The 23,395-nt window shown below is 41.0% G+C and overlaps 1 protein-coding gene across 1 annotated transcript in view; it reads left to right on the forward strand.

Annotated features, from left to right (window-relative positions):
* The window catches only part of EEF2K (eukaryotic elongation factor-2 kinase), a 35,755-nt gene that overhangs the window by 5,313 nt on the left and 7,047 nt on the right, over positions 1-23,395 (forward strand). Inside the window, exons 2-16 of the mRNA XM_009319985.1 lie at positions 1,984-2,308; positions 4,151-4,201; positions 6,006-6,106; positions 7,691-7,751; positions 8,621-8,658; positions 11,980-12,151; positions 13,999-14,148; positions 15,669-15,801; positions 16,527-16,654; positions 17,251-17,452; positions 17,732-17,799; positions 18,574-18,651; positions 19,496-19,558; positions 20,843-20,977; positions 22,793-22,981. Coding sequence (XP_009318260.1) covers positions 2,063-2,308; positions 4,151-4,201; positions 6,006-6,106; positions 7,691-7,751; positions 8,621-8,658; positions 11,980-12,151; positions 13,999-14,148; positions 15,669-15,801; positions 16,527-16,654; positions 17,251-17,452; positions 17,732-17,799; positions 18,574-18,651; positions 19,496-19,558; positions 20,843-20,977; positions 22,793-22,981 — 1,815 coding nt within the window. The 5' untranslated portion in view covers positions 1,984-2,062. The remainder of the gene's footprint in view (positions 1-1,983; positions 2,309-4,150; positions 4,202-6,005; positions 6,107-7,690; positions 7,752-8,620; positions 8,659-11,979; positions 12,152-13,998; positions 14,149-15,668; positions 15,802-16,526; positions 16,655-17,250; positions 17,453-17,731; positions 17,800-18,573; positions 18,652-19,495; positions 19,559-20,842; positions 20,978-22,792; positions 22,982-23,395) is intronic.

The following is a 23,395-nucleotide window of genomic DNA, read 5'->3' on the forward strand; positions in this document are numbered from 1 at the left end:
GAGTTCAGAGGAAAAAAAGAGCTTTAAGTGCAAGAGTATCCGGGAAATAGCCTGGCATGTGGAAAGGGAGCCTGAGCTATAGAGAAGCACTGTGAAGCAAAGGCACCACGCTGAACGGGAGGCAGGGATCCTGGCAGGTAACACCAGTTTCCTACTCAGGCATATATCCCTAGCCTTCTGCTTGACAGCGTATATTATATACGATGGACTAAAATGAGCCCTTGCACAGAAGGTGCAATGTTACTCTACTCCAGGGGTGTCATGGCCACCTGCCCTCTTGTGTTTCAGAGGCCTCCTTGCTGAAGCTGTGTTGTGGGGTGACTTTATCGGTCTAGAGACTGGCAAACTCTTCTCTCTGAAAGTCAGCATTGGTGTCCTGCTGGCAGTGGCTCTGGACTGTGAAATGCGGAAGAATGGAAACTGTTTGCATCTGTATGGCTGGTCATGTGTGAAAGACAGAATACTCGCCTTCCGTAGCCTGGGACTGTAGGAGTTTGTTTCTGTTTGAGTTCTGCTGAATCATCATAAACTGTTTCTTGGGTGGAGGCTGCTGGGCATGTTCTTCTTGTAAGATCTCCAGGGGTGGAACCTGAGCTCCAGGAAAAATACTGCCATGATTCACCTATCTTTTTTTATAACGCATCTCTATTGCAGCAGTCAGGCTGTGCAGTGTCTGTGCTCTGCCTCCCTGAAACTGGTGTCACTAATTTGGAAAAGTTACCATAAGACGGGAGGCTTTGCAGAGCTGCAGTTTTGATACCTGTATGGAACTCCCCGTATTGTTTACTCTAACACTGTTTAATGTGTCAGAATGCTTCAGTGAAATACTTACCTAGAATCTTACCTTCTGGGCTTAGAAATAGTTGATCAGATTTTAATAAAAACCCATGACCTGTCTGCCTCACACTGTTGCTTTTACTTTCAATTTGCTTAGTTTACTTTGGAGCTAGGACACAGGAGAAGCCAAACCCTACCTATTCTGTTCTCTTAGGATCCAGGAAGCTACTAAAAAGTTGAAATAACCAGTGACAAAATCAAACTTTCTAACCTCTTTGGAAAAGAACTATTAACCAGGGAGAATATTTTTTCCTTTAAGCTCTGTGCTTAAAGCTAACACAGCTCAGAGACTTGATGCTGTTGAGCAGGCTGTCATATCTGCTGTCTTTGGAGTTGGAAGAGGATTGTTTAGATCACACAAGACTGGTCCAAAGTGAAATCCCTTCACAGAATGTAAAAGACAGAAGGGTTGAGGTACCCCTTACACATATGTCCTTTTGTCTCTCTAGTCTACTAGTGAGTGCACTTGGGCAGCAGCAGTGGAAAGGCAGGCCTCCTTTCTTGGCCTCTTTTGTACTTTGTCCTTCCGAGGACGTCCTGGGTAGCCTGGGCAACGTGCTTTGCACTTTCAGCAGCATGCTTTGCACTGTGGACCGTTGGCTGTGTATGAGCTAAAAGCCAACTTAAATCTTGGCAATGATGGGACAATTTTCTATATTGTCCCAATAATACTCTCTAATTCCTTTGGCTATTAATTTTGTATGCATTATCCTTGAGAAGGCTTGTCCTGAAAAAATTTGAAAACCTGACTGTGGTGTTCAAGGTAAAACTCCCTTGAGTTTCTAAGACCAGTGTTGTGAAACTCAGCATTTCAGATAAGGAAGAATTAAAACATTCAGAGGAGGAGATAGGAGCGTTAACTATGTCAGCCATAGGCAGCAGGTGGTGTTTGCAGTCCCTCAGATTTTGTAGTATTATTCTATACTTGGTTATCTTCTTTTCTCAGTCTTGTAGCAATTTAAAAACTGAGTGCTTTCTGGAAACCCAGATCTAGCACTGAGGTGTTCAAAACCACATGTAGGTACTTGGGGATCATTTTTATAGAGATATATGCAAATGATTTTTTTTTCTGCCAGTGTGCTGATGTCAGTTTCGTGCATCATTTGTTCTTTTAATAACAACCCTTTTTTTTTTTCTCCCACCCAGCTTCTTCCCACCATTTGCATGTGTGTTGGAATAGTGGCTGTTTTAATCATTCCAGGAGTTAAACCGACCTCCCACAAACATGGCAGACGAGGACCTTATTTTTCGTATGGAAGGGATTGATAATGCTAGATCGACTACAGCGAATTCTGGAAATTATCTTGATGCTGATAGTGATGATGAAGACAATTATTTTATCTGTCCAATAACTGATGATCCAGTTTCTAACAAGTCTGCTAGTATCAAAGTTGACAATTATTATAGCAACTTAGCAAAAACTGAACAGTACAGTTCAAGCTCTTCTCCTAGAAACTCTTTTAGCTTTAAGGTAAGTATTGGCTCCAGCCTTCAGTAAGGTTTTGGGTTTGGTTTGCCAACTAAGTAGTTGGCATGAGAGATTCTCTAATTGCTTCATCTCTTGTAACTAACACTTTTCAGTAAAAAAATGCATCTGTTTTTTCCAGACCTGCAGTTAATTCCATTAAGCCAATAGTCTGACACTGCCATTGAATTGCTTACTGTCCCTTTTAGTTCAGTGGGAGATTTTCATCTACAAAGGCAGCAGATTCCAAGCGAGCAATTCACTGCCATTATGATCAAACCATTAAAAAAGCAATACGTTGATTGGGAGATTTAAAAGATGATGCTTGTTGTCAGCTAAATCGGGGCCTGGCAGAAGGTATTTTATTATGGATTTTGCCAAGCAGAGCTAACAATCCATAATATTTTTATTTGGAGAAATAAAATTGTAAATGACAAAATTGTAATGATAGGTTTTCAGGTTATAGTTCCTTCTTGGGGAGCTTTTAACATGTTGACTCTCATGCTTGGGCATGAAGTGTCAGACTGGCAGTAGCTCCTGACAGTGTAGTCAAGTAGTATCTGATTGTTTTAAAATGAACAGCAATCACAGCATTGCAGAGAGGTCAAAGGGGCCATAGTTGGTGCTTCCTTGGCAGTGTGTTCTGTTCCACTCGGCTCCCTTTGCACAGATCACGCCAGGCAAAGGGAGATGAACCCACAGGCAATGGAGCCTCAAGAATGCAAGTGACATTCACTCTATAGGTTAGATATTCCACATATGTAGCATTTGTGGTAAACTAGCATGTCTCTTAGATTTTGTCTAGACTAGGATTTAATGTGTTTTATTAACACATTTCTTGTTATAAATATTAACATTTATTTAACAGATACTCTAAAATCTTGGTTATGCCTAATGCATGCTTTATTCCTGGAGAGATACCAGATAGTTTATTTCAGTCAGCTAACATATTAAGTAACATGTTAAAAGTGAAACTGTCTTGTCTGCAGTAAGATTTTCACCAAGGCTAGTTAATAGAAACATTAAAAGGTACATATTCCTAAGGAAGGTGAAGAGTAAAAGTTTGGTATAGACAAGGGGACAGATTTTAGTGTATGCTATGCTAAGCAAGTTAAGACCTGATAGGGAGCTTAGTCTTCATTTGTGTGTGCATTTTAGCACTACTGAACACTTGCCTCTGGGTTTGCAGCGTGAGTTCTGAGTCATGTGGCCTGAGATAAAACTGATAAGGACTTAAGAAACTGCAATTATTTCCTCCTTCCTAAGCTATCATGTTGCTTCTGCAGAATATATGTGCCCGTGCTTTGGGCTCCACACTTCTAGTTTGGCATTTTAGCTCTTATCATAGATAAAATGCATTGGATTGAGATGTGGAGCAAGCAAATCTCCATCTGCTGCTTAAGCTGCAGAAATGGTGACTTCCAACACAGAGTGAAGCAGACAGACAGAACTGATAACATCTTAAGGCACCACAGCCTGGTCTGATAAGAGTCCACCTCTCGACCCCAAAGCTAATGGCAGTGTGGGCCATTGATAATGAAATGCAGAGACAGATAGAAGTGTTACTATTAACTCGCTGCCTTTAAACAGGACTCAGCAATGTTTAATTAGTTAGTTAATAGGCAAGACCCTTTTAACACGTTTTCCAATAAAAAAGTTGCCAATTTAGCTCAATAGGTTTGTTCAAAGACGTTCTAAGAATGAACTTAAATTAGGAATATAATTTGAAAAGTGGCTTTTAAGTGGAAATTTTTTTTTCTAATTAACAAAGAGAACAGAGACTCTTTGTCAATCATTTGTCTTACCACATGTATTTTCCTACTTTTATGTTTCTCATGCATCCTTTAGAATGACACACAGCATCGTTCTAAGCACGGCTCTGTGGTTGACCATAGTCGGGTAGGTTAAAAAGAAAATGTGAACACCATATCTAATAGATGCATTAAGATTTTTTTTGTTTTGTTTTTTTTCCTTTTATGGCCGTTTTTTTGTTCATTATTTTATTGTCTGGGAGAACTGCTTGCCTCAGCCCATAAAAGTCATCAAGTCAAAACTAAAAAAGATATCTGTTAAATGAAATAATACCCATCTTTTGTTCTTTGCCCTGACATATCACTTCTTTTAAAGAACATAGATGTAGTTGTTTCTTCACAGCATTTCCTACTGTGGACAAGAATAGAATGGATGCAAGACATCTACTTAGTTTGTATGGCAGCCATATGCCTACAGCAGGAGAAAAATTGCACTGTTAGCACCATTTCCATGAAGTCCAACTTCTGTTTGTTTTAAGATTAGAATACAGCTTTTGTACAAAGCACCTCACAAGAGCAAGCACAAGTAATTAATTTATTTAAATCATTACCTAGCATGGACACAGATCACCTTTTGGAGAGGGACCCTACTCAAGAACGATTCGACGTAGATAATTGACCAAGCAATTCTACTTGTTTCTGTCTCTCCATTTCTTTCATATATATATTCAAGTATGGAAGTTCCCAGGTCCGTATGAAATGTGTATCATCACATGATCTGAGGCAACTTCATTTTCTTATGAAACATGTAGGAAATCTTTCTCAGCATATCTTTTAAACTTGTTTTATTTGTTGTAGTATTGTGTTCATTTTGTGGTTTTATTGTCAGAAAGGGGAGCATTTAAATTGTTTGCAAGGTATGCAGATTTACAGCTGAAATAAAAATAAACATGAACAATTTAAAAGCTCAGCTGCTTCAAAAACTTCGTGATGTCATTGCTGACACCAACTTATACTGTATTTTTTTAAAAAGTTTTGACTGAGATTTAAATTTGAAAGGAAAAAAGCCCCAATATTTTAAAAGTTACTGTTTCTGCATACTTGAAATTCAGTCAGAGGCAGTAACAAAATCTCAGAGCTCAGTATTTCTTTACTGGCAGGGGTGCAGAGTTGCCTTTTCTCCTGCTCACCTTGCAGAAGGCCTTTGGCACATCACAGGAACATATCTCCAGTTCTCTTGGAACAGTACAATGTAAAAAGAGGGAGATCAAAATGTTAAGAGAAAAGCATCCAAATTGGCTCCTAGAGAGAGACTGTTTATATTCCAGAAAACTCCTTTGATTTTTTTTACTGTTGAATTGGTGGAGATTGAAGTAGCTACTTGTCTGGAATTGTTATAATAATCCATTTTTACAACATTCTAATTTCTTCTTTCTTACGCTGAGCACAATTTGGGAGCCTTGGGGTTTACAGAACTTCTTTTCTTCGTCTGTATTGCTCTATCACTAATGGACTTTTTTACGCTTACACTGCCAGCATATGCTGTTCGTTACAAAAAGTTAAAAATCAAAACCGTAAAAGTGAATTAATATCATCTAGGTGTGACTTACCACTGTTTGCAGCATATGTTAGAGATATTTGTAAATTACAACAGGTTTTGCAAATTATATTTGGTATATACTAGACCAGATTCTGTTCTCAGTAACTTTATGATGGTGCAAATTGAACCGAAACCTGATGCTTTATATTTCTGAACTGTGTTTCATTATATTTGAAGCTATAAAATGTCATCGTGGTCTTCTGTACTGCTTGGTCCCTGCTCTGAATAGTGCTTTGGGGGTTTGTGTAGTTGCACATCTTCATAGCATTAGGATCCTGATGTGCTCTAGAAAATGCCGTTGTCATGAGTTGCTGCTGATTATAAATAACCTGCCAGTTTGTAACTTCTTCAGGAAACCTGGAAACATGCTATTCAGAAAGCTAAGCACATGCCTGATCCGTGGGCAGAATTTCATCTTGAGGACATTGAGATGGAACAAGCCACTCGTTACAGGTCTGTGGGTCTTTCTGCTTTTAATGCTGATGTTAAACAGAATGTGCTCGTTTATGCAAGGGCTGTGTTTGTGTAGTGCAGAATATGTGTAATTACATGGCTGAAGAACTTTCAATAATGCCCAAAGTGAGCATGTCTTAACTGAATCTCCCAGGAATATGTAAATACTGCACATCATCAAAAAATAAACCTTTCAGCAAACCAGTGTCACATTCTTTCTCTCTCTCCCACCTAAGTAGTATCTATGAGTTTCACCATGTAGACAGGAAACAAGGCTGAAAAGTATTTTCTAGTTGATTTATTAATGCTGTAAACTTAATCTAATAAGGAAATGAATCCCCATAAAGAGGCAGCATACTTAGTTTAAATAGTTTAGGAAAAAAAAGCAACATAACACTCTGTGCCTTTCCCAAAATATCAGTGTCACTGTTGCCTGTCCATGCAGTATTGCAGCATGTGGCTGGAATTTAAATCCTTGTAAAGCCTAGAATAGCTCAGCATGGTGTACGTGCTGAAACTGAGTTTGGCCCTTAAACTATTCTCAGTGCTTTAGCACAGGCTTTGCCAAAACGTTTACCCTACTGACACAGGTTTCTAGGTGGAAGGGGTAGGAGTTAGAGGCCAGTTAATTACCACTTAGCGTCAGTGTTTGGGGAGGCCTCCCTTCCAATCACATAACACTGTCACGCAGCGCTCTTCTTCCCCATAGACTGCATCTGTCCCTGGTCAGCCATACAGTCCTAAAATAGTTTGCATATTTTAAAATACAAGTGATAATATTGGTTTAGGGCTACTACCCTATTAAAAAGAGATGGCTCTGATATTCCTATTTCCACCTCTTTTGTCTGCTGCAAACTGGGGTGGTACAGAATATCTAAGGGGGCGTAGGGGATATCTGCATGCATCAAGTACTTGGTGCAGGTCGGGGAAATCGGGCTGGAAACAATCACATGTTAGTGACTCAACTGCTGTCGTTCTCAATTTGGCTTTTACTGTGTTGGGAGTTAAGGGGGTGGGGAGAAACCACAGTCGTACTCTTTGTGTTGCAATAAGGTTGTGCAGACTTGCTCCTCCCTTGGTATAGTGTTGGGCAGTTCTTGGCCCCGCTGCTTTTCACAGCCACAGCTGGTGCTGCGTTCTGCTCACATCCTCCACAGCCCTGCAGCAAATCCCCAGCCAGAACCAGGTTTATGAAGCCCAGGGTTGGGGGAGACAACCTGTACAGTGTGTAAGGCTTGGTAAGGCTCTTTCTGCCCCCAGTGTACTGCCTGTGCATCATGAAGGAGATTTAATGTCAAGGCAGATAAAGCCTAATTTGTAGTGTTGCAAAAGTTTAGCTTCTGCAGTGGAATCTGTTCATTGTCAGTAGGATTCAGTGTCTCTTCAAAGAGCTATACATATTTCTCCTTTCCTGCCCAAAGTAAGGAGGGCAGGAGTGTGGTGGGAAGACTAGAAGTTTTTGTGCTGAAGTGGCAGCAGCACTTTTTAGCAGTCGGCTGGAGATAAGGAAGGGTAGGCACTGGGGATGGGAGGATTTGTGTTTCCTCTGCATTTTTCTAAGAGGCACATCTCCCAATTTTGCAGGTACAATGCAGTTACTGGGGACTGGGTTGAAGATGAAGTTCTCATCAAGATGGCTTCACAAGTAAGATCATTGTCCTTCATGTTTATTAGCAGCCAAATTTGTCATTTCCTTCCTGTTACTGAATAGTGGCAGCAAGATGTTTTCCTCGTATAGAAGTTTTGAAGTCTCAATGTTATTCTTTTCTCCTACCTCTCTTTTTCCTCGGCTCATCCATTATGTTTTGGTGTCCCAACAGCCTTTTCTCCCCAGAGTAGAGTAGAACATGGAGTCAGCCCTTTCCCATCAGCAACATGAGGCGTTTGTTCCTTTCCCAGTGATCTCCCTCCCATTTCCTGCTGGCCTTAGCTCCCTGCCTGGCAATAGTCCTTACTATTTTGTGTGCTTCCAAATAATTTCTGTTCTTAGGATGAAAACGGACTGAGTTTTTGGTATGTGAGGGTAGGAGCTACTGTCACTTCCCAATTAAATCATGGGGTTGGTGGTGTGTTGGAATTGCCTTGCTCTGTGCTACTGACGTAGTACCTGGCATCTGGCAAGGTGATGCTCTGTTTGGCACATCCTGTATGGAAGCCTAAATGGGGAGAGCATGAGGTCTATGAAGCCAGCCTTCTCTAGGCGGTCACAACAGAGCTGACTCTAAACTGGAGGGAGAATTTAAATAGCTTCTTTAAAAGTCATATCATGTCTGCTCCATGGGATATTGAGGGGGGGGGCTTATTCCCAGTGTCTTTTCCCCAGATTCCTACTTACACTGCCAGTGGGTTTTCACTTTTCTTTGAGGAGACAGATACTGTATAGAGCCTGTTTGAGAACTGCTTTCTGCAGGATATAAAGGGCAGAGACATGGTTGAGTCTCTTACTGGATAGAAATTAACTTTGTGGTAAATGGCAATGCTGGGTTTTTGTTTTTTCTTTTTTCTTTTCCCTAGCCTTTTGGCCGTGGAGCAATGCGAGAGTGTTTCAGAACGTAAGTATCTGCTGGCTTTATCTTTGTTGGCCTCCATACAGTATTTTCTTCTGTGGTGACTGGAATTTCACTTACGTGTGGTGGAAAATGTGTAAAGTGGGGCTCCCCATTAGCTCCCTGCTGTGCCTTTCTAAAAGGCATTAGCTGAGGGGTTTATTCTTGTTTGTGTGACTCCAGCCGCAGCACAGGGAGTGGGGTTCAGAAAGCAGAACATTCTCTTAAGGGAAGCACAAGCAAGTATGATGCAGGCATCCAGTGAGCTTGCTTTGGAAAGTGTCGTGGTTTAACCTCAGTCAGCAACGCAGCACCACACAGCCACTCACTCACTTCTCCCCCCCCGCTGGGATGGGGGAGAGAATTGGAAGGGTAGAAGTGAGAAAACTCGTGGGTTGAGATAAAAACACTTTAATAATTGAAATAACGATAATAATAATAATGTAATAATTATGATAATAATAATAATACACAAAGCAAGTGATGCACAGTGCAATTGCTCACCACCTGCCGACCGATGCCCAGCCAGTCCCCGAGCAGCAGCCCCCCCAGCCAGCTTTCCCCAGTTTATGTACTGAGCATGACGTCCCATGGTATGGAATGTCCCTTTGGCCAGTTGGGGTCAGCTGTCCTGGCTGTGCCCCCTCCCAGCTTCTTGTGCACCTCCAGTCTTCTCAGTCGGTAGAGCATGGGAAACTAAAAAGTCCTTGGCTAGTGTAAGCACTACCTAGCAACAACTAAAACATTGGTGCCTTATCAACTTTGTTCTCATCCTAAATCCAAAACACAACATTGTACCAGCTACTAGGAAGGAAATTAACTCTATCCCTGCCGAAACCAGGACAGAAAGTCAAGCCATTGCCTGTACTGGAACTGCAGTGGGATGGATAACATGCAATCATGTCCAGTTCCAGCAAGTATAATCAGCCTATCAATTAGCAATTCATAAATTTATGCTATTTCCACCATCTGTTGGAGGCAAAATACTCATAAAAGTACAGAAGCAACTACTTTGTTTCTGTGTTCCTAGTCTGCTAAAATATCTTTGAATTTGATATGAGGCCGTAGGTGTGTGCAGCCTGAAGGCCAACTTGAGGCCTATAGTTAGGCAGAGAAAAGGGGAAAGAATAGTTGGATGGTGCAATCTCAACTCAGAAAGCCTCCCTTGGTAAAGAAGGTTATCCTCCCAGGGTTTACTTCGGATCATGTGTACCAGAATAATCCTGTTCTGAGTAAGGCAGAGCTTGGATACTGACAGTTACTTCTTCCAGAAGGGTAAAGTATGGGGGAAGACAAGAGGAGGAACTTTTCTTTCCTCAAAGAGTGTTAGCAAATATGGTTGCAGGCATCAGCATCTAGCTATAAATCAGTTCGTGCTAGAAGAGTACCCCACCCTTTCCAGGCTCTGGAAATGAATGTTTCCTGGAAAATGTGCGTGTTTAAGGCTGCTCCCTGCTCTTTTCAACTGCAAAATCCAGAGAAATTGCATTTCATGTCTGGTTTCACTTCTGGAAAGAGAGAAACTCCTGAATGACAAAACGTGTTTTGAACTTGAGGAAAAAGGGGGAAAAGTCACCCCTCAGTCCTCCTGTTTGGCATTGTTTCAGTATCAGTTCATGCTGGTGGCTCTGTTCTTGCAAAGCCAGATAGAGACAGCAGTGATTGAAGCCTAGGAAGTAACAAACCTTAGCCTGCTGACATTGCTGCTGACGTCGCTTTTAGCTCTTGTTTCTGAATGACCAAATTCCCCTTTACAGAATATCTTGAGTAGTACCATAAACAGAAATTTATCTTTGCAGCTTTGCCTTAACCTGTTATACAAAGAAAACGTAACTTGTATGTCAGCTTCCTACTCCTGGATTTTCCCTAACTCTGTGGTGCACTGATATTTCCCATCAGGAGCGCTCTCTTCTAGATTTTTGCAACTCTGCAAGTCTTTAGTCATTACAGTGACAGCATTATCTGCACTTGGCTCAATGACCTTCAGAGAGTGTTGGCTTTGGAAGAGTGCATGAGCTGGCTTGTTTTATGCAGAGATTTGTTTCTTCAGAGAACTGGAAAGGTTCCAAATCCTGTCCAGAATTCTTATTTCACTTGCTTTTTCCTTCTTCCCAAGGCCTATGTTATAGTGACTGTCTGCCTATCCCTGCAGGAGGACAGACAATCTGGAGTTGCTTTGCCTTTAGAGCATCCCTGTACTTCTGCCTCTGCACCAAGGTCTTGGGAGGGAGAGAGGAAAGGAAGGAGGGGGAGTGCTGAGACTTCGAGTGCTGCTATTTGGTTCTCAAAATGTGCAATTTGCCATGGCACCAAGAAGAGCTCATAGAACCATTGTTTGTTACTGAGCAGAATATGAGAACTGCTCGGTAGCCAGCTGTGCCTTATCTAGATACTCCTCTTTGTAGTCCTCCCCCTTCAGACTGGTTTGGCATTGCTGGGGTCTCCAGCAATACCACTGCTGCCACAGTAGAGGGTTTTTATACCTTTTTGCCATCTTCTCTGTTGAATTAAGTTCTTGGGGGGTGGGGGGGGGAGAAGTGCTTTCCCCCTTGTGTCCCATATAAATGGATGAGGTTGCTCTAGGAAAGAAGGCTGTGTCTGCTTTGAAATTCTTGATAACAATGGGGTTTTTTTCCTCATTTGACTTGAATGTTGGCATCTTCTGCAACCACTGGGTACCTGCTTAATCCATTTGTTGACAGCCAGCAGATTCTCTGTTGTCAAAGTCCTAAAGTCCTTTTTTTTTTCCCCCCTCTCTTTCCCCTGCTCTTGAGAGATCTGTGGATTAAAGATTTACACATTAACAAAAGTTAACAGCTACATCATAAGGAGAACTGTTGTGCAGTTTTCCTTCTGGGGTTATGGGGGATACTAAGTAGTCATCCCTGTGTGTTGAGAAGGCAGCAGTTTGCTCTTATCATAGGAGAGGGTTTTCTCCTCTCAATTCATGTTTGAAAGGCCACTCCCTGTTAATTTCTGCAGAAAATAACTGTTGACACTAGAACAGGGTGTGGAGGTGGCACCAACCCTTCATACTCTGGGTTTGAAGGAAGTGGGGAGGGAAGGGAAATGAGAAAGGGAGGAAGTTCAGAGTAGAAGTAGCTGCAGTCAAACCAAACAGGCACTTTGGCACGTCCCAGCCATTCATACGGGATGTTGCTTTTTCCCTTGCCTCCTACCTGTGCTTCACTTTTCAGCTAGAGTATCTGGTAAATGACTGAGGGTAATGCTGATCTTGGGGCCTGGCTCTGTCCATGCAGGCAAAGAAATAGGGAATATTGACTTAAAATTCTTGGTTTTCCCTTCATCGATTGGTTTATCTTTCAGGAAAAAGCTGTCCAACTTCTTACACACACAGAACTGGAAAGGTGCCTATAACTATGTTGCCAAGCAATACATAGAGAGTGTGGGCAGGGATGTGTATTTTGAGGATGTCCGACTTCAGATGGAAGCAAAACTCTGGGGAGAAGAGTACAACCGGCACAAGCCACCAAAACAGGTACATTCAAAGGTCTTGCTAAGCAAAAATGTGGTCTTGCTCTTCTATTAGGTTAGTTTTCAGATGAATTAGGAGGGAATTACTTGTTCACGTTCCATTGAATTTAATTGCTTAGATAGATTCTTCTGCCTTACTGTGTTTTCCATTCAATGGTAGCTGATTTTTAATGAAGTAAATGCAGAAATTGCTTTATATTTCCAGAATTGGGGGATGTGTGTTTGTGAATGTCTGACTGTTCTCAGCTGTTGACTGAAGACCAAAATAAAACGGTGTTTGTATTGCTCTTTTTGATATTTGTCCAGCTGCTTTTGAGATAACCAAAGATGTCACAGAATTTATTGCCAGCAGCAGTCTCAGCAAGCACTTAACTGTTAGTGCTCCAGGAGGGTAGATGCTTAAATCTTGTAAACCTAACTAAACACCTAACTAGCATTGATTTTTAAGAAGAGCTGGAAACCTGAATAACTTTACGAAGCTATTCAAATACAGACCTCTGAGGAGTGGTCAAGAATTTTCCAAAAAATGAGGATACTATGGTTTTGTTTCCTTTAGGTATCTCAGTGACAATACTAGCACATTGTGTTAAGTGCAAAGCATTAAGATGTATGTAACTCCCAGGTGGATGGAATATCAGACTGGGCTCAGGGTATCAAGAGAAGTTCCCATCCTCTGTGCTAGGGATGTGCATAAACACATAGGATTCAGGAAGAGGCGGTTCTACTGCTTTGCTGGCTGTACTTCTGGTTCTGGGGTCCATGCTAAACATTTTGTGCAGCCAACATAGCTTTGCGCTTTTCCACGCTGGTAAGTTGGATAGCTGCTGGCCAAAGCTGGCCACTACGTCCTGGTCAAAAACACCTCCAGCAGCAATCAGCTTGTTAACAGACAAGAAACTAAAGTGCAGGGAAGGACTGCAACTGTCATTCACTCCCAGCCAGTAACTCCTCTTTGCTGAGTATGTCCATGGTAGGTATCAATGAAGTTGTCAAATCCCTTTAATCTCCAGCTGGTACCGAATGCCTGAGTGTAACTATGACTTCAAATGGGTGGAAGAGGCAGCTTCCACCACACAGGAAGTGTGCTGTACATGCACTGTGTTATCGTGGTTCCTGCTCTTGGCTGTACTACAGACTGTGTGTGACATGTGACAAGATGCTTGGGTCAAGAAGTATGCCTCAGTGTGGGGGCCTTAACAATTTAATAGTCAAAAGGAGTGCTTTTGAATATGTGGACTATGTGCATTGCCTCCCATATGAGGGGAGTTAATAACTACCTGTCTCACAAGAGCAAGGTGAGGTATAGAGTGAAGGGCACAGAGAGGAATCTAGAAATCTAAAAGCTTTAAATGCTATGTGGGGGAAAAAATGTAAGCAAAGTGAGAGTTGTGATGGTTTGTCCTTTAGGAATGTGTCTGGGACAGAGGGAGGAGGTGAGGCAGGATACAGAAATATCTGAATGGTAGAAGTCTTCAGTCCTTCTCTGAAGAGGCATTTCTTCAAGTTGTGCAGTAGTTACTTGTATGTTTTGCTCTCTGGGTATAGACTCTTTGCAGTGTACTTTCAAGGTACCCACAAAAATAAAATAGAAAGCCAACACTTACTAAGAATTTTTCAGAGGGATTTGTTGCAGAAGTGAGCTGTTTTGAAGTGACTGCTTTTAATTTATGGAATTCCTCCAATAACCTAGGAAGCATGTGATTCTTCCCCCATCCCGTTGTTAAACAGACGGATCTCTGCAATTGTTCAGCTTCTTTCATTGGGAAAGTTTTCACAGCTGGAGGATTCACACACACTGTGATCTGAAGACAGTATTCTGTTAGTCATTGTTTATTTTCTCTCTCTCCGCAGGTGGATATAGTACAGACCTGTATTATCGAAATGAAGAACAGACCTGGAAAGCCTCTTTTTCATCTGGAACATTACATTGAGGGCAAATACATCAAATACAACTCAAATTCTGGATTTGTGCGAGATGACAATATTCGTCTTACTCCGCAAGTGAGGCTTTGTTTAATGTTTTCCATAGAGGCTGCTGCAGGGAATTTCTTGGCTCTATCCAGAGGTCTTGCATTACTGCCAAGAAAGGAAACTGCAGGCTTTCCAGTACAATGCCAAATTAATTTCTCTTTTTGCAGTATGTCTGCCCCTTATTTGGGGCCTGCTCTTTCAAGCGCTGAGTGCTTCTTTATTGCATTTCAGTGTCTGATGATTTTAGTTGAGTTGAACGTGGTTAATACTCTTTGGAAACCTTAAGCCCTTTGACTGTAATTATAATTGCAGGCATCGACATATTTCAAACTCTCTTCGAATTAAGGCAGGGAGAGAGACCTGTCATGTGCTATGTACTAAATAGTCTTCTGGTGCCTCATGTAATATACAAAAGGAGGTGGCAGATACCCAACTCGTGTAACTAAACATCTAGTCCATTTGCATATAGGAATCTGTTTTTTTCAGCTACAGCCTCTGAATAGGTGAATCTGAGGGTGTGTATAGAAATACAAGTACAGATTTCAAGTGATTCTTGTATCTCATGAAAGAACTTTAAAATACTGGTGAAAAATGCAAAGTGGTCAGCGTAGCAAAGGAGTGTTTTACTGGGGCTTGAGGGTTTTGTTCTTTTCATTTTTTTTCCCTGTTTTTAAGGTATTTGTCATGGTGCTTAATGTAAGCAGAGGTTTTATGTTCTGGACTGTCTTTTGTACACTGAATCAGTGCTATGCTTTCACAGGTTGGGAACAAAATGTTCCGTGAGACTTGCTGCAGTTAAAATGTTTGTCTATCACCACCAGTCACCTCCCTGAGGCCTGGCTGTGCTTTTTTGGAGGCCTTCCCAGAAGATTCCTAATGTCTCAGCTTTATGCCAAAGAGAAGGGCTTTTTATACCTGATTCTTGAAATGCTGCATTTAAAGAGTACAAATGTACATTTCATTATCTGATACATGAATGTATAGCCAGATCAGCCATTCAGGGTGATCTGACCTCCCAGAGGGCATAGTAGGGGAAGGAGAATTTGTGGGGATGCTCACTTTTTTTTTTCTTTTTTCAAAATGTGGCAGGGCTTTGCCTGTTGGCAGAAGGACGCAGTGTCCCAGGGCTGCAGAGCTTGGAGATCCACAGGCACAGCCAGGATGTTTATGCAGAAGTTACTCTGCACTGGCTTCAGAGCCCACTGTTGTTCCCCCTGCCAGGCAGCTCCCCACTTCTTAAGGTGAAGACTGTAGTGGAAAACAGAATCTCCAGTACAGGAAGGAGGAATAAAGCAATCTCCTCTCCCCTGCATGTTCCCACTGCTGCTTTTCACCCTATCTCTTTTAGCCCATCTCTGAGTATAGGTTGGAGAAGCAATCTACTACATGCTTTTAGTCTATCATTGCTTTCATCACGATGTTTATACCAGTTATATTTCACCAATAGGGTTATCAGACTTCTTTGCCCATTTGTAAGAGGTGAATATGTGTTGCTGTTTTCAGTAGATCAAGGGAGAGTTTTCTCAGACATCTTCTATGGTTCTTCCCAGGCCTTCAGTCACTTCACCTTTGAGCGCTCAGGACACCAACTCATTATTGTTGATATCCAGGGAGTTGGAGATCTTTACACAGACCCTCAGATCCATACAGAGAACGGTACAGATTTTGGAGATGGCAACCTAGGTAAAATCAATGATCCTGTTTCACATGCTAATGGATGCTTATTTTCTTTTCCCAGCTGTCTGCTGAGTAGCCGCTACACAGCTGATTGAGCAGGCACGTTTCTGAAGGTCTTGTAAACAGCTGGGGAAGTTCTATTGTAAGGAGTCCCCAAACAGGGCAGCTGTCAGGCAAGGGCAGATTTAAAAAGAGAGCTGATCTTGGCTTATGTCTCCTGGCCTACTCTTAAACCAAACAAGTAATGAAATTAAGTAGCTTCCTACAATGTGAGAGCAATAATCGTGGCCTTTAATTTCCTTGCTACATTGCAGGAATGGATACAGCTGAATGTGGAGAGATAAGTCTTGCATATTTTTAAAGCTCCAAGTGTCCATGCATGAAGTTGTTTATAGGACACAGCAAGTTTTGTAAGAAGGATCACATTTAGGCATGTTTCTCAATGATGCAGGCAAATTAATTTATTACTATATCCTGTGCATACATAGCTTTTGGATATTTTGCAGACTTCCTTTCACTCTCTCTTGCAGAGAGAGTGAAAAACCCTTACAGGTGTTAAAATAAAATAGAAGTGGGTTGATCTGTGTGTGCTACAAAGCACTTTTTGTCTTTCTTTCTCTTTTGACTTTTTAGAAAATGCTTTGGGACTTCTAGCTTTTAATAAGCAAACAGTCATATAAACTTTGAGTAAACCCTTTCTTCACTACTTTTTTTTTTTTTTGATGCCGTAGGTGTTCGAGGTATGGCCTTGTTCTTTCATTCTCATTTCTGCAACAAGATTTGCAAAAGCATGGGGCTTGCACCATTTGATCTTTCATCCAAAGAGAAAGATGCCTTGGATTGTAATAAAAAATTGCTTGTAAGTGCTTGATGAAAAAAGTGTAACTAAGCAGTATAGCTGGTTTATTCTAACTTTAAAAGCCCTGTAAATAAAACTGAAATATGCTATTTACATGGCAAATAAAATCACCTTAATCACTAATGTTGCAGTTTAAAAATACAACAGTTTAAAGCTGACTTATCCATACTTGTCTCTGAATTAATGCTGTAGCTTTAATTAATAGGGAACCTTGTAACACGTGCATATTTAGGACCAAGTATATCTTTGAATGCTGAAATCATTAGTAAGTTTTGTATCTCACAAACCGAATTTGGGGAGAAAAAAAGAATAGAACTGATCTCAGTTTCAACTGATAGTAGTGGGAATTGGACTTGATTAAACACTTTGAGTGAAATTCAGTCCTAAACAGAACTCTCTCTGACTGTAACAATGCCAGGACTTGATATTTTGTTGGGGTGTAGAACTTCTCAAAGCAAATAGTTATGTATACATGTGCATATTTATACCCCTCCCCTTTTGTAGAGTACTCCTAGTAAACATTCATGTTGGCTTATGTAGCATGCTTAGAATACAGAGAAGCATTATTCATGGGACTTTCTTGTTAATTTACCAAGGAATCTGCTCAAACAATTCTCCGTGGCACAGAGGAAAAATGTGGCAGCAGCCGGGTGAGAACAGTCTCTGGTAGTCGGCCCCCTCTGCTCTTCCGCCTGTCTGAAAACTCAGGAGATGAAAGCATGAGCGATGTAGCATTTGACTCTCTACCCTGCTCTCCTTCCTCAGCAACCCCTCACAGTCAAAAGATGGACATGCTTAGTGAGTGAGCCTCATACATAACTTCCTTGGGGGTTCCTGAACATTTGGCAGTGACTTGTTTTATTTTGTTGGTTTTGAATACAACAGCATGTTGTATTTAGTCCAGAATACTTGTCTCTAGCATTCCTCTTTGAGCAGAAATAAAACTAGAAGTACTTCTGTGTAGATAATTAATGCACAAATGCTTCTGTGAAAAAACTGTGGTAAAATGATGGTATCTAGAGCTTTGTCCTCAAGCATGTTATCCTTACGATAAGAAGCAAATATTTTTCTTCCTAGATTGGCCTGTGTTCAATGAAGTAGATAACTTGGTTCACAAAGACTATGATCAGCTTGATAACCAAAGGGTGAGTGTCTTCCCAACAGAAAATGAGATTGCAGTTCCTTAATGAATGTGACTTTAAAGGACTGCCTGAAGGCTTTGTTCAGTAAAAGCACGTAAAGGTGCTCTGCCTGCTTTCATTGCTGCAGGTCATGTTACTTGCATGCATTTGTTGTTTCTAATAAAGGAAGAACATTTTATTTTAAAATAGTATTAATTATTTTTTTCCTCCAGAAATTTATTTGCATCTGGTGTATTTTAACAGATAACTAAAGCATGTGTCTGTTCCCTTGCCTGCATGTTGTGTCTTTGGTTCTTGTGCCAACTGCTGTGGTATGAAAGCTAAACAGAATCCCCATTGATTAGGTGTCTGCAAATACTGGTACTGTGGGATGTTAGAGAACCTCACCTGAGGAGACTGCAATAAGTTTGCAATGGGAATTTTCCAACACTAGGACCTTAGTACCAGGGGCTGTCAGTTACTGTTTTATCTTTTAACTGGCTACCACTGAAGACTGAAAACTACATTAAGTGGACTCTTGGTTTGATAAAGTATGTAAGTCCTTGATTATTTTTTTTATTATCTAAGAGAGAACACAAGCTTGGACAGTACCTTCTGGGTCATTAAGTCCTGTTCTGTCTGTCAGAGGTAGCACAACATACAATCATTTTCATCCAGTATATTCATCCAACATATCTCATTGAACGAGCAGGAGGTTTCCTCTGTGGGAAATGTTAAGCTGAGATCCTTACAAAGGGTAGTGGTAATGCTGTGATGTTTTGTTCTTATCTTCTGTAGGATTTTGAAAATGGTGGAGACAGTGGATATCCCAGTGAAAAGAGAAGTGAGCTAGAAGATCTGGATCATAGAGAGAGGGTAAGAACCTGACTCAGGGTTTAGCAGAGTTGGGCCTGCTCATACTTGAACTGTTTCCATAGAAGAATTTTATTTTTTTTATTCCTCTTGATCTAGACTTTCTAAACAGAGGAAACAGTTGGAAAGAAATTCCCACATGTTGCAAAATTACTTACTCATCATGGGAATGTTAATGACACTTTTACAGGAAAAAGACTATTTGTAACGAGGAGCTTAATTTCAAACATTACATTTGATTGCGTATTGTTGGGGTTGGGGGTTTTTTTTGAGCATTCTGTATTGCATTTGAGAAATGTAGCCAGCTTCTTGTCATATGGAATCCATGAATATGATCTACTTTCAGACTCTTTTACCCTCTCTACTTTCTATGACTTTATATGGCTTGAGATATCACAGAACTTAATGTTCTGTGTTATATTATTAGCTGATGTTGTCAGCTAATAATATGCAACTTCAGAATTCCTGTGGGTTAGTTGGTTACTCCTTTAAAATACAAACCTTTAAATAAATGCTTTTTGACCTGAAGATCTTAACTAGATATTTAATTAGAAGATAGGAAAGAGAATATTGCTTCCAAAGATACGCTCCTTTTGTCACCTTTGAAGTGGCAAGGTATTTGTCATGGGATATCCAGTTTACAGGATTAAAGCCTGGGTGTACCGTATTCTTTACCATTTCAGTATGTTTCTTTTTATACTGCGATACCACTGAGAGAAAACAATCCAGTGGAAACTATTTTGGTCATTGTCACTATTAATTTTACTGGATAGGAATAGTCTAGAGGGATAACTGGCATACATCAGTTGCTGCAAATTAAATGATGCAAATCTTTACATTAACGTAGGGCCATTCAAACAACAACCGAAGACATGAATCTGATGAAGACAGTTTGGGAAGCTCTGCAAGGGTAAATAAAGCAGAAGTGTTCATAGATGATGAGTTTGCCACTCTGCTTGTCCTTTGTTCCACTCATCTGCCATCTAACTTCACAGCACTAAATCAGATGTCAGTTTTCCTTCCTTTTCAGCTACAGAATATGTTTATTAATATTAACTTACCTCTCTGTGGTGTTTCCTTTTTTGTTTCATCTTTATTTTCCAGTTGAAGAAGTACTGTTATAAACAAATTGTCACCTCTCTAACTGATCCCTGACATAAATTAGTGATTATGCATGGGCTTCTCACTTTAAAAAAAAAATTATAATTCTATGGATTTTTTTTCTGCCTAACTAGATTATATTTCCTTTCTTCACTTTATTTTTGGAATTGTGTCCCATATGTGGTTGGATGATTTTTTAAAAACATGCAGTGTTTGAAATACGTGACAGTAGCTCTCTCCACTCTGTATCTAACTGAGGTAGGGAAGACCAGACCTTCTTGTATGTTTTTACAAAATATCGTTTCTGTGATAATTAGTTTCTGTGGCTAAATAACTCTATTCTGTAAGGAAAAAAAACAGAGCTTTGACAACAACGACTAATTTAATTAGATATGCTTTTCCGAATTTCCTTGTAACGATTTTATATTGCTGTTTCAGGAAATTGAAAGAGCTTTAACAGACTGAAATTCTGTGCCAGTAACCTTCCCTGTTGTGTTTCCCTTGTGTACCTCCAAAGGCTTTCATTTTGATAGGATTTTTTTTGGCTACTGTGTCCCATCCACCCAGTATGTTCAAAAGTTTTTTGTTCTTGTTTGTGTTGGACATCCTGAGAAACACCAATGCATGTACCTGCCTATCATCTTCTGCATTGTTACTTTTCATTTTTCTAGAGTTGTAGAATGCAAGCAGCATTTAAAATGTTTTGAAGTGAAATTCGGACCGGAAAAGTATGGGTTTAATTTTTTTGTGCATGGATAACCTCAGTCCTTGCAGTGTGACTGTTCAGGTGCTTATTTTTATAAGTACCTTTTTTCTGATTCAGAACTTAAAGATAATGCTTTGCTTCGCTGCTGTCACTTATGAAAAATATTTGATGTTGGGATTAGAAATAGGGGGCTTTACTCAGTTTCTTTAAAGAATAATAACCATTTATTCAGCTACTAACATGACTTTTGAAAGCCATGTCTTAAATTACAGTATTTACTAATAAGTAATAATATTAACAGAGGCTTTGATTTCTGGATGCTAATCCATATGAATAGTATGGAAATTTTAATTTTGGAGAGAAATAATGGTATATTCCCTATTTCAGATCAGTGTGGAGAAATGGAATCTCTACAACTCTTCCAGAGTCCACATCCACAGACCATCCTGTGTTGCCCAAGAAATTCAGAGGCTCAATGCACTAGAACTTGAAAAGAAAATTGGGAAGTCAGTCCTTGGGAAGGTAGGATGGGTTTAGTAATCCTGTTCTTTCCAACTGAAAAGAAACATCCTGTATTTATTACTTAGAGGTGTTGCCCTGCATGAGTTATTTGTGCAGTTGAAAATAAATAACATCTCTATAGCTTTCTGTCACCTAATCATGTTTTATAAGGGACACCTAAGCTCGGGAACCCATGAATTCCATATGCTTTTGGACTTGCAAGATCTGGGCTCCTTTGGGAAGGACCCTGCTGTTGGTTCGCCTGCCTTTCCAGAGGCATTGTGCAGAGAAGATACAATGGGATAGATATGGTGTGCCTGACCCACATACCTTGCAGATAGGCAAGGCTGGGCTCTTGAAAAATGGTAGCATGGACCAACTCTTTTTACTCCAGACTATACCATACAATGCAAATGTTTGGGTTTCTATATGGTATGTGTGGTAAGCCCACACTCAAAACACAGGATGTAGATCTTTCTGAACATTCTGAGAGCCTCAGATGTTCTCAAACTGAAAGGTTTGAGAAGAAACCTGCCTTTCCCTTGGGGGGGGCGGAACCCTCAAAATCCTATGACATGTTTGGAATGAAATCCTGCCCCCACTGACAATAAAGGCTTCTGTCGTGGTTTAACTCCAGCCAGCAGCTAAGTCCCACACAGCTGCTCACTCACTCCCCCTGGCTGGGATGGGGGAGAGAATCAGAAGAGTAAAAGTGAGAAAGCTATGGGTTGAGATAAAGACAGTTTAATAGGTAAAGCAAAAGCCGCTCATACAAGCAAAGCAAAACAAGGAATTCATTCACTACTTGTCATTGGAAGGCAGGTGTTCAGCCATCTCCAGGAAGGCAGGGCTTCATCACACATAACGGTTACTTGGGAAGACAAATACCATCACTCTGAACATCCCCCTGCTTCCTTCTTCTTCCACCAGCTTTATATGCTGAGCATGATGCCATATGGTATGGAATATCCCTTTGGTCAGCTGTCCTGGCTGTGTCCCCTCCCAACTTCTTGTGCACCCCCAGCACTTGCTGGTGGGCTGGTGTGAGAAGCAGAAAAGGCCTTGACTCTGTGTAAGCACTGCTCAGCAACAACAAAAACATCCCTGTATTATCAACACTGTTTCCACCACAAATCCAAAACACAGACCCATACTAGCTACTGTGAAGAAAATTAACTCTATCCCAGCTAAAACCAGCACAGCTTCAGTGCTATGAGGGTTTTACCCTGGATAACCTTCTTGATTTTCTACGCCTCAGGTTAATTCCTTTCCTGTGAGGGCCCTTGCTGTACATAGAAGTCTGTGACCCATGGTCACTGCTGTTTGCGCTGCTGGCTGGCGTGTTAGGCAGTTGCAGGCTGGGTGCCTTTAACTACAACTCCCTCCTAAAGGTCTCTAAGGCCCTAGCAGATACACTGGGACATGCCCCTAAGACCTGGTGCTCTGGTGTGGCAACCTGCTGGGATACTACTTAGGGCACACTGATGTGGGAAGATGCTGTGGCAGCTACTGTCTTGCTGAATTATGTCTTCTATCTCTACTAGTCAGGTTTATAAAGCTGTATGTGGTCTAAGCTTACAGAACTGGAGGGGCAGCTGCACTGTGTATAATCATTGTTTTTTGCCTGTTTAATCTGTCCAGGCACAAGTGAGGCTCCAAGTCTGTGTGTTATCAAACTAGTCCTCTGTTCAGTCACAGAGGTACACAATTAGCTTTAATCAAGTAGTCACCTCAGAGATGTATTTTTGTGCCTAAGTAAAGTATAGGCACAGGGCTTCTGAAGAATCAGATCTATACTTAATACTTCTGTCTCTTTCCTGTACAATTGTGTTCTAGGTTCATTTGGCCATGGTTCGCTATCATGAAGCTGGGCGTTTCTGTGAGAAAGACAAGGAATGGGATCAGGAGTCAGCCCTGTTTCACCTGGAGCACGCTGCAGACTGTGGGGAGCTGGAAGCCATCGTTGGGTTAGGACTCATGTGCTCTCAGCTGCCACATCACATTCTTTCTGAGGTCACTCTGGAGGTAAACAGAAAGATCAAAGAAAATGCCAAAATGCGGAATTGTGGTCCATTGTAAAAATAATTTAAGAATAGTAGGAAATTGAGACAAAACAATAACCATAGTTAGGTGTTCTGTAGCCTCTTCAGAGATAATAGATGATTTTGTAATTAAGGACTTGGACAAAGCAGCAAAAAATGCTGCTTGTTCCTGGTTTTGCCAGCAAATTACTGCATACCTTTGGAAAGTTTTTAGAATCATAGAATAGGAAAATCATAGAATCATAGAATAGATTGGGTTGGAAGGGACCTCTAAAGGTCATCTAGTCCAACCCCCCTGCCGTGGGCAGGGACAGCTTCAACCAGATCAGGTTGCTCAGAGCCCCGTCCAACCTGACCTGGAATGTTTCCAGGGATGGGGCATCTACCACCTCTCTGG

Source organism: Pygoscelis adeliae, unplaced genomic scaffold (assembly GCF_000699105.1).
Source record: "Pygoscelis adeliae isolate BGI_AS28 unplaced genomic scaffold, ASM69910v1 Scaffold242, whole genome shotgun sequence".
NCBI lineage: Eukaryota > Metazoa > Chordata > Aves > Sphenisciformes > Spheniscidae > Pygoscelis > Pygoscelis adeliae.